The 13576-nt window shown below is 42.3% G+C and overlaps 1 protein-coding gene across 2 annotated transcripts in view; it reads right to left on the minus strand.

Annotated features, from left to right (window-relative positions):
* Nucleotides 1–9819, minus strand: part of LOC121004007 (pancreatic lipase-related protein 2-like) — a 78487-nt gene extending 68668 nt beyond the window's left edge. The window contains exons 1-2 of one of the 2 annotated variants that reach the window (XM_040436026.1): nt 9713–9819; nt 8599–8647 (exon numbers count right to left, since the gene is read on the minus strand). In XM_040436026.1, the coding sequence (XP_040291960.1) occupies nt 8599–8647 (49 nt within the window). In that variant the 5' untranslated portion in view covers nt 9713–9819. Of the gene's footprint in view, nt 1–8598; nt 8648–8882; nt 8905–9712 lie in introns of those variants that run through there. The other variant, XM_040436027.1, reaches the window with a different exon arrangement.
* Between the last annotated feature and the right edge of the window lie 3757 nt (nt 9820–13576).

Raw genomic sequence — 13576 nt, forward strand, 5'->3', positions numbered from 1 at the left:
TATACTAAACTGAGGACATGCTCTGAACCTACTGCATATTATATACTAAACTGTGGACATGCTCTGAACCTACTGCATACTATATACTAAACTGAGGACATGTTCTGAACCTACTGCATACTATATACTAAACTGTGGACATGCTCTGAACCTACTGCATACTATATACTAAACTGTGGACATGCTCTGAACCTACTGCATACTATATACTAAACTGAGGACATGCTATACTAACTCTAAACCTACTGCATACTATATACTAAACTGAGGACATGTTCTGAACCTACTGCATACTATATACTAAACTGTGGACATGCTCTGAACCTACTGCATACTATATACTACACTGTGGACATGCTCTGAACCTACTGCATACTATATACTAAACTGAGGACATGTTCTGAACCTACTGCATACTATATACTAAACTGTGGACATGCTCTGAACCTACTGCATACTATATACTAAACTGAGGACATGCTCTGAACCTACTGCATACTATATACTAAACTGTGGACATGCTCTGAACCTACTGCATACTATATACTAAACTGTGGACATGCTCTGAACCTACTGCATACTATATACTAAACTGTGGACATGCTCTGAACCTACTGCATACTATATACTAAACTGAGGACATGTTCTGAACCTACTGCATACTATATACTAAACTGTGGACATGCTCTGAACCTACTGCATACTATATACTAAACTGTGGACATGCTCTGAACCTACTGCATACTATATACTAAACTGTGGACATGCTCTGAACCTACTGCATACTATATACTAAACTGTGGACATGTTCTGAACCTACTGCATACTATATACTAAACTGTGGACATGCTCTGAACCTACTGCATACTATATACTAAACTGTGGACATGCTCTGAACCTACTGCATACTATATACTAAACTGTGGACATGCTCTGAACCTACTGCATACTATATACTAAACTGTGGACATGCTCTGAACCTACTGCATACTATATACTAAACTGTGGACATGCTCTGAACCTACTGCATACTATATACTAAACTGTGGACATGCTCTGAACCTACTGCATACTATATACTAAACTGTGGACATGCTCTGAACCTACTGCATACTATATACTAAACTGTGGACATGTTCTGAACCTACTGCATACTATATACTAAACTGTGGACATGCTCTGAACCTACTGCATACTATATACTAAACTGTGGACATGTTCTGAACCTACTGCATACTATATACTAAACTGAGGACATGCTCTGAACCTACTGCATATTATATACTAAACTGTGGACATGCTCTGAACCTACTGCATACTATATACTAAACTGTGGACATGCTCTGAACCTACTGCATACTATATACTAAACTGAGGACATGCTCTGAACCTACTGCATACTATATACTAAACTGTGGACATGCTCTGAACCTACTGCATACTATATACTAAACTGTGGACATGCTCTGAACCTACTGCATACTATATACTAAACTGTGGACATGCTCTGAACCTACTGCATACTATATACTAAACTGTGGACATGCTCTGAACCTACTGCATACTATATACTAAACTGAGGACATGCTCTGAACCTACTGCATACTATATACTAAACTGTGGACATGCTCTGAACCTACTGCATACTATATACTAAACTGTGGACATGCTCTGAACCTACTGCATACTATATACTAAACTGTGGACATGCTCTGAACCTACTGCATACTATATACTAAACTGTGGACATGCTCTGAACCTACTGCATAATATATACTAAACTGTGGACATGCTCTGAACCTACTGCATACTATATACTAAACTGTGGACATGCTCTGAACCTACTGCATACTATATACTAAACTGTGGACATGCTCTGAACCTACTGCATACTATATACTAAACTGTGGACATGCTCTGAACCTACTGCATACTATATACTAAACTGTGGACATGCTCTGAACCTACTGCATACTATATACTAAACTGTGGACATGCTCTGAACCTACTGCATACTATATACTAAACTGTGGACATGCTCTGAACCTACTGCATACTATATACTAAACTGTGGACATGCTCTGAACCTACTGCATACTATATACTAAACTGTGGACATGCTCTGAACCTACTGCATACTATATACTAAACTGTGGACATGCTCTGAACCTACTGCATATTATATACTAAACTGTGGACATGCTCTGAACCTACTGCATATTATATACTAAACTGTGGACATGCTCTGAACCTACTGCATACTATATACTAAACTGTGGACATGCTCTGAACCTACTGCATACTATATACTAAACTGTGGACATGCTCTGAACCTACTGCATACTATATACTAAACTGTGGACATGCTCTGAACCTACTGCATACTATATACTAAACTGTGGACATGCTCTGAACCTACTGCATACTATATACTAAACTGTGGACATGCTCTGAACCTACTGCATACTATATACTAAACTGTGGACATGCTCTGAACCTACTGCATACTATATACTAAACTGTGGACATGCTCTGAACCTACTGCATACTATATACTAAACTGTGGACATGCTCTGAACCTACTGCATACTATATACTAAACTGTGGACATGCTCTGAACCTACTGCATACTATATACTAAACTGTGGACATGCTCTGAACCTACTGCATACTATATACTAAACTGTGGACATGCTCTGAACCTACTGCATACTATATACTAAACTGTGGACATGCTCTGAACCTACTGCATACTATATACTAAACTGTGGACATGCTCTGAACCTACTGCATATTATATACTAAACTGTGGACATGCTCTGAACCTACTGCATACTATATACTAAACTGTGGACATGCTCTGAACCTACTGCATACTATATACTAAACTGTGGACATGCTCTGAACCTACTGCATACTATATACTAAACTGTGGACATGCTCTGAACCTACTGCATACTATATACTAAACTGTGGACATGCTCTGAACCTGCTGCATACTATATACTAAACTGTGGACATGCTCTGAACCTGCTGCATACTATATACTAAACTGTGGACATGCTCTGAACCTACTGCATACTATATACTAAACTGTGGACATGCTCTGAACCTACTGCATACTATATACTAAACTGTGGACATGCTCTGAACCTACTGCATACTATATACTAAACTGTGGACATGCTCTGAACCTACTGCATACTATATACTAAACTGTGGACATGCTCTGAACCTACTGCATACTATATACTAAACTGTGGACATGCTCTGAACCTACTGCATACTATATACTAAACTGTGGACATGCTCTGAACCTACTGCATACTATATACTAAACTGTGGACATGCTCTGAACCTACTGCATATTATATACTAAACTGTGGACATGCTCTGAACCTACTGCATACTATATACTAAACTGTGGACATGCTCTGAACCTACTGCATACTATATACTAAACTGTGGACATGCTCTGAACCTACTGCATACTATATACTAAACTGTGGACATGCTCTGAACCTACTGCATACTATATACTAAACTGTGGACATGCTCTGAACCTACTGCATACTATATACTAAACTGTGGACATGCTCTGAACCTGCTGCATATTATATACTAAACTGAGGACATGCTATACTAACTCTAAACCTACTGCATATTATATACTAAACTGAGGACATGCTATACTAACTCTGAACCTGCTGCATATTATATACTAAACTGAGGACATGCTATACTAACTCTGAACCTGCTGCATATTATATACTAAACTGAGGACATGCTATACTAACTCTGAACCTGCTGCATATTATATACTAAACTGAGGACATGCTATACTAACTCTGAACCTGCTACATATTATATACTAAACTGAGGACATGCTATACTAACTCTGAACCTGCTACATATTATATACTAAACTGAGGACATGCTATACTAACTCTGAACCTGCTGCATATTATATACTAAACTGTGGACATGCTCTGAACCTACTGCATACTATATACTAAACTGAGGATATGCTATACTAACTCTGAACCTGCTGCATATTATATACTAAACTGAGGACATGCTATACTAACTCTGAACCTGCTGCATATTATATACTAAACTGAGGACATGCTATACTAACTCTGAACCTGCTGCATATTATATACTAAACTGTGGACATGTTCTGAACCTGCTGCATACTATATACTAAACTGTGGACATGCTCTGAACCTACTGCATACTATATACTAAACTGTGGACATGTTCTGAACCTACTGCATACTATATACTAAACTGTGGACATGCTCTGAACCTGCTGCATATTATATACTAAACTGAGGACATGCTATACTAACTCTGAACCTGCTGCATATTATATACTAAACTGAGGACATGCTATACTAACTCTGAACCTGCTGCATATTATATACTAAACTGAGGACATGCTATACTAACTCTGAACCTGCTGCATATTATATACTAAACTGAGGACATGCTATACTAACTCTGAACCTGCTACATATTATATACTAAACTGAGGACATGCTATACTAACTCTGAACCTGCTGCATATTATATACTAAACTGTAGACATGCTATACTAACTCTGAACCTGCTACATACTATATACTAAACTGTGGACATGTTCTGAACCTGCTGCATACTATATACTAAACTGAGGACATGCTCTGAACCTACTGCATACTATATACTAAACTGTGGACATGCTCTGAACCTACTGCATATTATATACTAAACTGTGGACATGTTCTGAACCTACTGCATATTATATACTAAACTAAGGACATGCTCTGAACCTACTGCATACTATATACTAAACTGTGGACATGCTCTGAACCTACTGCATATTATATACTAAACTGTGGACATGCTCTGAACCTACTGCATATTATATACTAAACTGTGGACATGCTCTGAACCTACTGCATATTATATACTAAACTGTGGACATGCTCTGAACCTACTGCATACTATATACTAAACTGTGGACATGCTCTGAACCTACTGCATACTATATACTAAACTGTGGACATGCTCTGAACCTACTGCATACTATATACTAAACTGTGGACATGCTCTGAACCTACTGCATACTATATACTAAACTGTGGACATGCTCTGAACCTACTGCATACTATATACTAAACTGTGGACATGCTATACTAACTCTGAACCTACTGCATACTATATACTAAACTGTGGACATGCTCTGAACCTGCTGCATATTAGATACTAAACTGAGGACATGCTATACTAACTCTGAACCTGCTGCATATTATATACTAAACTGAGGACATGCTATACTAACTCTGAACCTATGGCATACTACATACTAAACTGTGGACATGCTATACTAACTCTGAACCTACTGCGTATTATATACTAAACTGAGGACATGCTATACTAACTCTGAACCTACTGCGTATTATATACTAAACTGAGGACAAGCTATACTAACTCTGAACCTACTGCATACTACATACTAAACTGTGGACATGCTATACTAACTCTGAACCTACTGCATACTATATACTAAACTGAGGACATGCTCTGAACCTACTGCATACTATATACTAAACTGTGGACATGCTCTGAACCTACTGCATACTATATACTAAACTGTGGACATGCTCTGAACCTGCTGCATATTAGATACTAAACTGAGGACATGCTCTGAACCTACTGCATATTATATACTAAACTGAGGACAAGCTATACTAACTCTGAACCTGCTGCATATTATATACTAAACTGTGGACATGCTCTGAACCTACTGCATACTATATACTAAACTGAGGACATGCTCTGAACCTACTGCATACTATATACTAAACTGAGGACATGCTCTGAACCTACTGCATACTATATACTAAACTGAGGACATGCTCTGAACCTACTGCATATTATATACTAAACTGTGGACATGCTCTGAACCTACTGCATACTATATACTAAACTGTGGACATGCTCTGAACCTACTGCATACTATATACTAAACTGTGGACATGCTCTGAACCTACTGCATACTATATACTAAACTGTGGACATGCTCTGAACCTACTGCATACTATATACTAAACTGAGGACATGCTCTGAACCTACTGCATATTATATACTAAACTGTGGACATGCTCTGAACCTACTGCATACTATATACTAAACTGAGGACATGCTATACTAACTCTGAACCTACTGCATATTATATACTAAACTGAGGACATGCTATACTAACTCTGAACCTGCTACATGTTATATACTAAACTGAGGACATGCTATACTAACTCTGAACCTACTGCATATTATATACTAAACTGAGGACATGCTATACTAACTCTGAATCTGCTGCATATTACATACTAAACTGAGGACATGCTATACTAACTCTGAACCTGCTGCATATTATATACTAAACTGAGGACATGCTATACTAACTCTGAACCTATGGCATACTACATACTAAACTGAGGGCATACTATATACTAACTCTGAACTGTGCACAAGCTTATACTAACTTGTGACTCCTGTAATACTGGGAGACCTCCCTTTCCAGCAGTAACTAATTAGATGAATAGCGGTAAATGATTTTGTTACCCCAAACTCTCCGCTCAAGACTGAGAGAGACGCCTGGGGTACATACTGAGTAACCGCGAATCCCACAGCCAAGAACAAGGGCAGTGGGATAATAGTGCATGTCCATTGCTTCCGCAGTTGAGATCCTAACTGATCAACTAGGTGCGTTACATGATCTGTATATGTAACCAGCACTAGAGGGCGCACTCTATTTTCAGAGGAACGAATTCTTCACAATCATCATAATAGACAGGAGTTTTTACTGTAAGAGCATTGAGACTATGGACTCTATAATGTAAGAGCAGTGAGACTATGGACTCTGTACTGTAAGAGCAGTGAGACTATGGACTCTATACTGTAAGAGCAGAGAGACTGTGGACTCTTTACTGTAAGAGCAGTGAGACTGTGGACTCTTTACTGTAAGAGCAGTGAGACTATGGACTCTTTACTGTAAGAGCGGTGAGACTGTGGACTCTATACTGTAAGAGCAGTGAGACTATGGACTCTATACTGTAAGAGCAGTGAGACTATGGAATCTTTACTGTAAGAGCACTGAGACTATGGACTCTATACTGTAAGAGCACTGAGACTATGGACTCTATACTGTAAGAGCAGTGAGACTATGGACTCTATACTGTAAGAGCAGTGAGACTATGGACTCTTTACTGTAAGAGCAGTGAGACTATGGACTCTATACTGTAAGAGCAGTGAGACTATGGACTCTTTACGGTAAGAGCAGTGAGACTGTGGACTCTATACTGTAAGAGCAGTGAGACTATGGACTCTATACTGTAAGAGCAGTGAGACTATGGAATCTTTACTGTAAGAGCACTGAGACTATGGACTCTATACTGTAAGAGCAGTGAGACTATGGACTCTTTACTGTAAGAGCAGTGAGACTATGGACTCTTTACTGTAAGAGCAGTGAGACTATGGACTCTTCACTGTAAGAGCAGTGAGACTATGGACTCTTTACTGTAAGAGCAGTGAGACTATGGATTCTTTACTGTAAGAGCAGTGAGACTATGGACTCTTCACTGTAAGAGCAGTGAGACTATGGACTCTATACTGTAAGAGCAGTGAGACTATGGACTCTTTACTGTAAGAGCAGTGAGACTATGGACTCTTTACTGTAAGAGCGGTGAGACTGTGGACTCTTTACTGTAAGAGCAGTGAGACTATGGACTCTTTACTGTAAGAGCAGTGAGACTATGGACTCTTTACGGTAAGAGCAGTGAGACTATAGACTCTATACTGTAAGAGCAGTGAGACTATGGACTCTTTACTGTAAGAGCAGTGAGACTATGGACTCTTTACTGTAAGAGCAGTGAGACTATGGACTCTATACTGTAAGAGCAGTGAGACTATGGACTCTTTACTGTAAGAGCAGTGAGACTATGGACTCTTTACTGTAAGAGCAGTGAGACTATGGGAATCTCTACCAGAGAGAGCCTATTACTGGATTAATGCTGTAGAATTATATATTGCTCTCGATGGACCCTTAGTGTATATATAATTGCGTTATGGATTCCGTTACCACGGACCATAGCGCCATTCTATGGCGGAATGATTTTAGAGACGTTCCGTTATTCATTCCGTCATAATAGAAGTCTATGGGCTGCAAAACGGATCCGTCCCATTTCCGTTATGCAGGGGAGTCCTCTCCTGATCCTCAGTCCTCTTCTGCTAACGGAAATGAGGTGGATCCGTTTTTCAGTCCAGAGACTTCTATTATGACGGAATGAATAACGGAACGTCTCTAAAATCAATCCGCCACAGAATGGCGCTATGGTCCGTGGTAACGGAATCCATGACGCAATTCTGCTTTTACCACCAAACATGAATTTCGCCCATCCCGCGTGATTATATATAACTCTATGTATCTGTATATGACTATATGTAGCCACGTAGCCCCCCAGCTGACGGACTTCTGATCTCCCCCAGATTTGGGGTCCGGGGCGCAGTTTTGCTCTGAGCCGATGAAATGTTACAGACGGTGTTTCTACTCACCCAGGACACCAACCAGGAGACAAAGTAGGATGATGAGAGTTGTATTCATCTGGAGGAGAAGGAGAGTAAACAATCGGATACGTTATACTGATATAATCATCTTTATGATCTTAGAAATAGAAATCTGCTCTAATTCTGGGAAAGCTGGGTGACCACCAATATGGCCGCTATCACCGCTCCGACAGTCACCCAGCTTTCCTGAGCACTGAACACAATTTTGTGTCTGTTAACTGATGCCATCCCTGCAGTGTAAGAATGGCGCTGGTGTTGGGGCGCGGTCTTACCTCGTGCCTCGCGGCGCACAGATCTTCTTATTATTCTCGGTTCCTTTTTTCTGGAGATTTGATATAAAAGTTCATTCATTACAAAGGGAGGGAAGGAAAGAGGAAGCGGGAAAGATTTAAAGGGACAGTATCCACAGAATAGATCACAAGGTCAGCTATTGCTCTGTGGCGTCTGCTGGCCCTGAAGCCTCCAGGACCCCCACCTACCGATTCTCAATGCGGGGGTCTTCCCTTCCACCCTGGATCTGCTCATTGTACAGAAGGCGATGGCCGCCACCATCTTCGTCCGCTGTCTTTAGGGTCCGCTCACTTTACGGATGTTGCACTTACACATAACCGCGTACGGACCTCTCAGCGCCGAGCTGTCAATCACCCTGCAGCCCCACCCACAGATATGAAGAATGATATAAGGCTGGGCTAGCAGAGGTATTACCTCTTGACGGACCAGTCACCGGTCGACCGCCATGTGGAGTCCAATGACAGCTGTTACTGAGGGTGATGAAGGAAGATGAGGCGACCATCTGTGCACCGCCCGGGGCGGATCGGCCATAGACCTCACAGGGAAGTTTCCCGGGGGGCCGCCTGAGTCCTCCCAGTGGAAGTTTTGGGGATGTATTTTGTGACGGACGGTGGCACTTGGCTCCGTGGTATAACGTGGTACGGTACTGCTGGCCCCGCCTTCCATCAATTTGGACCCGACTACATAACGGGGCCACTGTTAGTAATTTTTCAGGGCCACTTTAAGTTCCCAGTCTGCCCCTGGTCACCGCCATATGGAACCCACAGCCAAACATATGTTACCCACAGCGGGCGGCGAGGCGCGCGCTCACCTGACAGGACGCGTCCGGGCGGCCTCAGATACAGCTGCTCCGACAGAGTGTCAGCTCTTCAGTCCTCAGGAGCCTGCAGGCGGCGGGGGCGCAGGGAGGACGCGCCGTATAATGTACACAGCACACCGACAATTATCACCTGTTATCGGAGGGGGAGGGGGATCCAGAGCAGGAGCAACCCCCCGCCGGAAAGACATCAGACGTCTGCTGTATCTAATCCTATCCTGTGTGATACTGTCTGCTGAGCTGTGTATCTAATCCTATCCTGTGTGATACTGTCTGCTGAGCTGTGTATCTAATCCTATCCTGTGTGATACTGTCTGCTGAGCTGTGTATCTAATCCTATCCTGTGTGATACTGCCTGCTGAGCTGTGTATCTAATCCTATCCTGTGTGATACTGTCTGCTGAGCTGTGTATCTAATCCTATCCTGTGTGATACTGTCTGCTGAGCTGTGTATCTAATCCTATCCTGTGTGATACTGTCTGCTGAGCTGTGTATCTAATCCTATCATGTGTGATACTGTCTGCTGAGCTGTGTATCTAATCCTATCCTGTGTGAAACTGTCTGCTGAGCTTTGTATCTAATCCCATCCTGTGTGATACTGTCTGCTGAGCTGTGTATCTAATCCTATCCTGTGTGATACTGTCTGCTGAGCTGTGTATCTAATCCTATCCTGTGTGATACTGTCTGCTGAGCTCTGTATCTAATCCTATCCTGTGTGATACTGTCTGCTGAGCTGTGTATCTAATCCTATCCTGTGTGATACTGTCTTCTGAGCTGTGTATCTAATCCTGTCCTGTGTGATACTGTCTGCTGAGCTCTGTATCTAATCCTATCCTGTGTGATACTGTCTGCTGAGCTGTGTATCTAATCCTATCCTGTGTGATACTGTCTGCTGAGCTCTGTATCTAATCCTATCCTGTGTGATACTGTCTGCTGAGCTCTGTATCTAATCCTATCCTGTGTGATACTGTCTGCTGAGCTCTGTATCTAATCCTATCCTGTGTGATACTGTCTGCTGAGCTCTGTATCTAATCCTATCCTGTGTGATACTGTCTGCTGAGCTGTGTATCTAATCCTATCCTGTGTGATACTGTCTGCTGAGCTGTGTATCTAATCCTATCCTGTGTGATACTGTCTGCTGAGCTGTGTATCTAATCCTATCCTGTGTGATACTGTCTGCTGAGCTTTGTATCTAATCCTATCCTGTGTGATACTGTCTGCTGAGCTGTGTATCTAATCCTATCCTGTGTGATACTGTCTGCTGAGCTGTGTATCTAATCCTATCCTGTGTGATACTGCCTGCTGAGCTGTGTATCTAATCCTATCCTGTGTGATACTGCCTGCTGAGCTGTGTATCTAATCCTATCCTGTGTGATACTGCCTGCTGAGCTGTGTATCTAATCCTATCCTGTGTGATACTGCCTGCTGAGCTGTGTATCTAATCCTATCCTGTGTGATACTGTCTGCTGAGCTGTGTATCTAATCCTATCCTGTGTGATACTGTCTGCTGAGCTGTGTATCTAATCCTGTCCTGTGTGATACTGTCTGCTGAGCTGTGTATCTAATCCTGTCCTGTGTGATACTGTCTGCTGAGCTGTGTATCTAATCCTGTCCTGTGTGATACTGTCTGCTGAGCTGTGTATCTAATCCTATCCTGTGTGATACTGTCTGCTGAGCTCTGTATCTAATCCTATCCTGTGTGATACTGTCTGCTGAGCTCTGTATCTAATCCTATCCTGTGTGATACTGTCTGCTGAGCTGTGTATCTAATCCTATCCTCTGTGATACTGTCTGCTGAGCTGTGTATCTAATCCTCTCCTGTGTGATACTGTCTGCTGAGCTGTGTATCTAATCCTGTCCTGTGTGATAGTGTCTGCTGAGCTGTGTATCTAATCCTGTCCTGTGTGATACTGTCTGCTGAGCTCTGTATCTAATCCTGTCCTGTGTCATACAGTCTGCTGAGCTGTGTATCTAATCCTATCCTGTGTGATACTGTCTGCTGAGCTGTGTATCTAATCCTATCCTGTGTGATACTGTCTGCTGAGCTCTGTATCTAATCCTGACCTGTGTGATACTGTCTGCTGAGCTGTGTATCTAATCCTATCCTGTGTGATACTGTCTGCTGAGCTGTGTATCTAATCCTATCCTGTGTGATACTGTCTGCTGAGCCGTGTATCTAATCTTATCATATGTGATACTCATTAGGAAGACATTCCGTCCTCAGATAGAAATGTCGGATGCTGATTACAGGTCTGGTCAGATTCTGGGTCTTTCCACAAAAGGGCATAAAACTGCTTCCCCAGCTGCCCTATAAAAGGCTCTCAGAGGCTACTTTTGGTCAGTGTACCCTTTGGTGACAGAGCGGTGACCGCTAGACATGCCTCTATGCCCCTAGGGCTATCCTATTTCTAGGGCTCCTGCTTGATCGTAGTCTGAGTGCTTATGATGCTATGTGCTTGTATAGGTGCAAGGCAGAGTTTGTAGAGTGCAATGGCCAGTGCACGGTGCAGGGGTCAATGACCAGGCCAGAGATAGAAGAATAAATGTCTCTCAATACATAAGTACAAAATAGGAGTTGTGGTCATTCCAATGTGGTCATTCCAATCAAAACAAGTGCGCACAATGTACACTACGCACAAAGCGGGATATTTGGTTTTCACATGAAATTTCTGGAAAAAGTTCCATCTCCAGTGATATTATATCAGGAAAGGTGTGCATTAAGTAGAAGCAGCGACTCAGTGGGATTCAGGTCTGTAGAAAGTGCCGGCCGCTCCATGTGAGGTCCCCCAGTCTCCAGCAGCCATTCTCTAATGATGGATCCTCCCTGGCCCATGCAAGATGATGACGCCTGAGCCTGGTGGTGCGGTCAGGTACCTTGTAGGTCGTCCAGCACGCAGACCACGCTGATGTAAACCGTTTCCAATGGTCTGACGTGACACTTGCATGCCTCTCACCTCCCTTAAATGGAGTCGTGCAGCATGCATCATATGGTTCCACAGGGCATTGTTCACAATCAGGAGGTCATCAATGTGGGATGTGGCCAAAGGACGTCCACTTCTCTGCCTTTCTGTGACTCTTCCAGTCTCTGTATCTCTGATACAACCTGCTGATGACTCTCCGTGACTCTGTAAGCTCAGGGGCCACTTCCATATAAAAACATCCTGCTTGAAGCCTCACAATAGCGAGGTCCTGTTCATCAATTGTTAGGTGTCGTCTTGGTCTCATGATGTCAGAATGTGAACAGCATGATGAGGAGGACTGTTTAATACCAATTCTAATTCAACCAGGAATTTATTGGGGGATTCATGGATCAAACTCCTGTGGTCAATTTTGCCGTTAAGCTCCTTGTTGAAGAACAGCAAGTTGTGCAGAAAGTACTGAAACATTGAACAGTTGGACATGTGCATTCAAAAGTTTAGAGAAGGTCACATTAAGTTCACCTGTAAAGGTTAGGGTTTATCCTGTAATTTCACCCACGAGCCAAATGTCCCAAACTTTTTGTGAGTAGTGTATAAGTAACGCCCCGCTAGGGGGCATTGCCACTCTTTTTGCCCCATCACTATCTCTTATGGTTGATCTAATGTCATCATCATGTGTATTTATTCCAGATCCTGCATAATGTGTATTGTAATTCTAGGTAAATGTTATGTTCAAGTGTAATGTTCCTGTTTCACCAGCAGATGGCAGAGCTAGTTTGTGTGGAATGGAACCTCCTTTCCATTCTGGCCCTCTCCAGAGAGGGATAAGTTTAGTGAGTGTAAGTTAGTCTAGCTGACCCCCTTCAAGGGAAAGGTTGTGTCCCAGCCTGCAGAGCACCATCTGCTCTCCTGGGCCCTGAGGCCTAAACTGAATGTCTCCA

Source organism: Bufo bufo, chromosome 6, assembly GCF_905171765.1.
Source record: "Bufo bufo chromosome 6, aBufBuf1.1, whole genome shotgun sequence".
Taxonomy (NCBI): domain Eukaryota; kingdom Metazoa; phylum Chordata; class Amphibia; order Anura; family Bufonidae; genus Bufo; species Bufo bufo.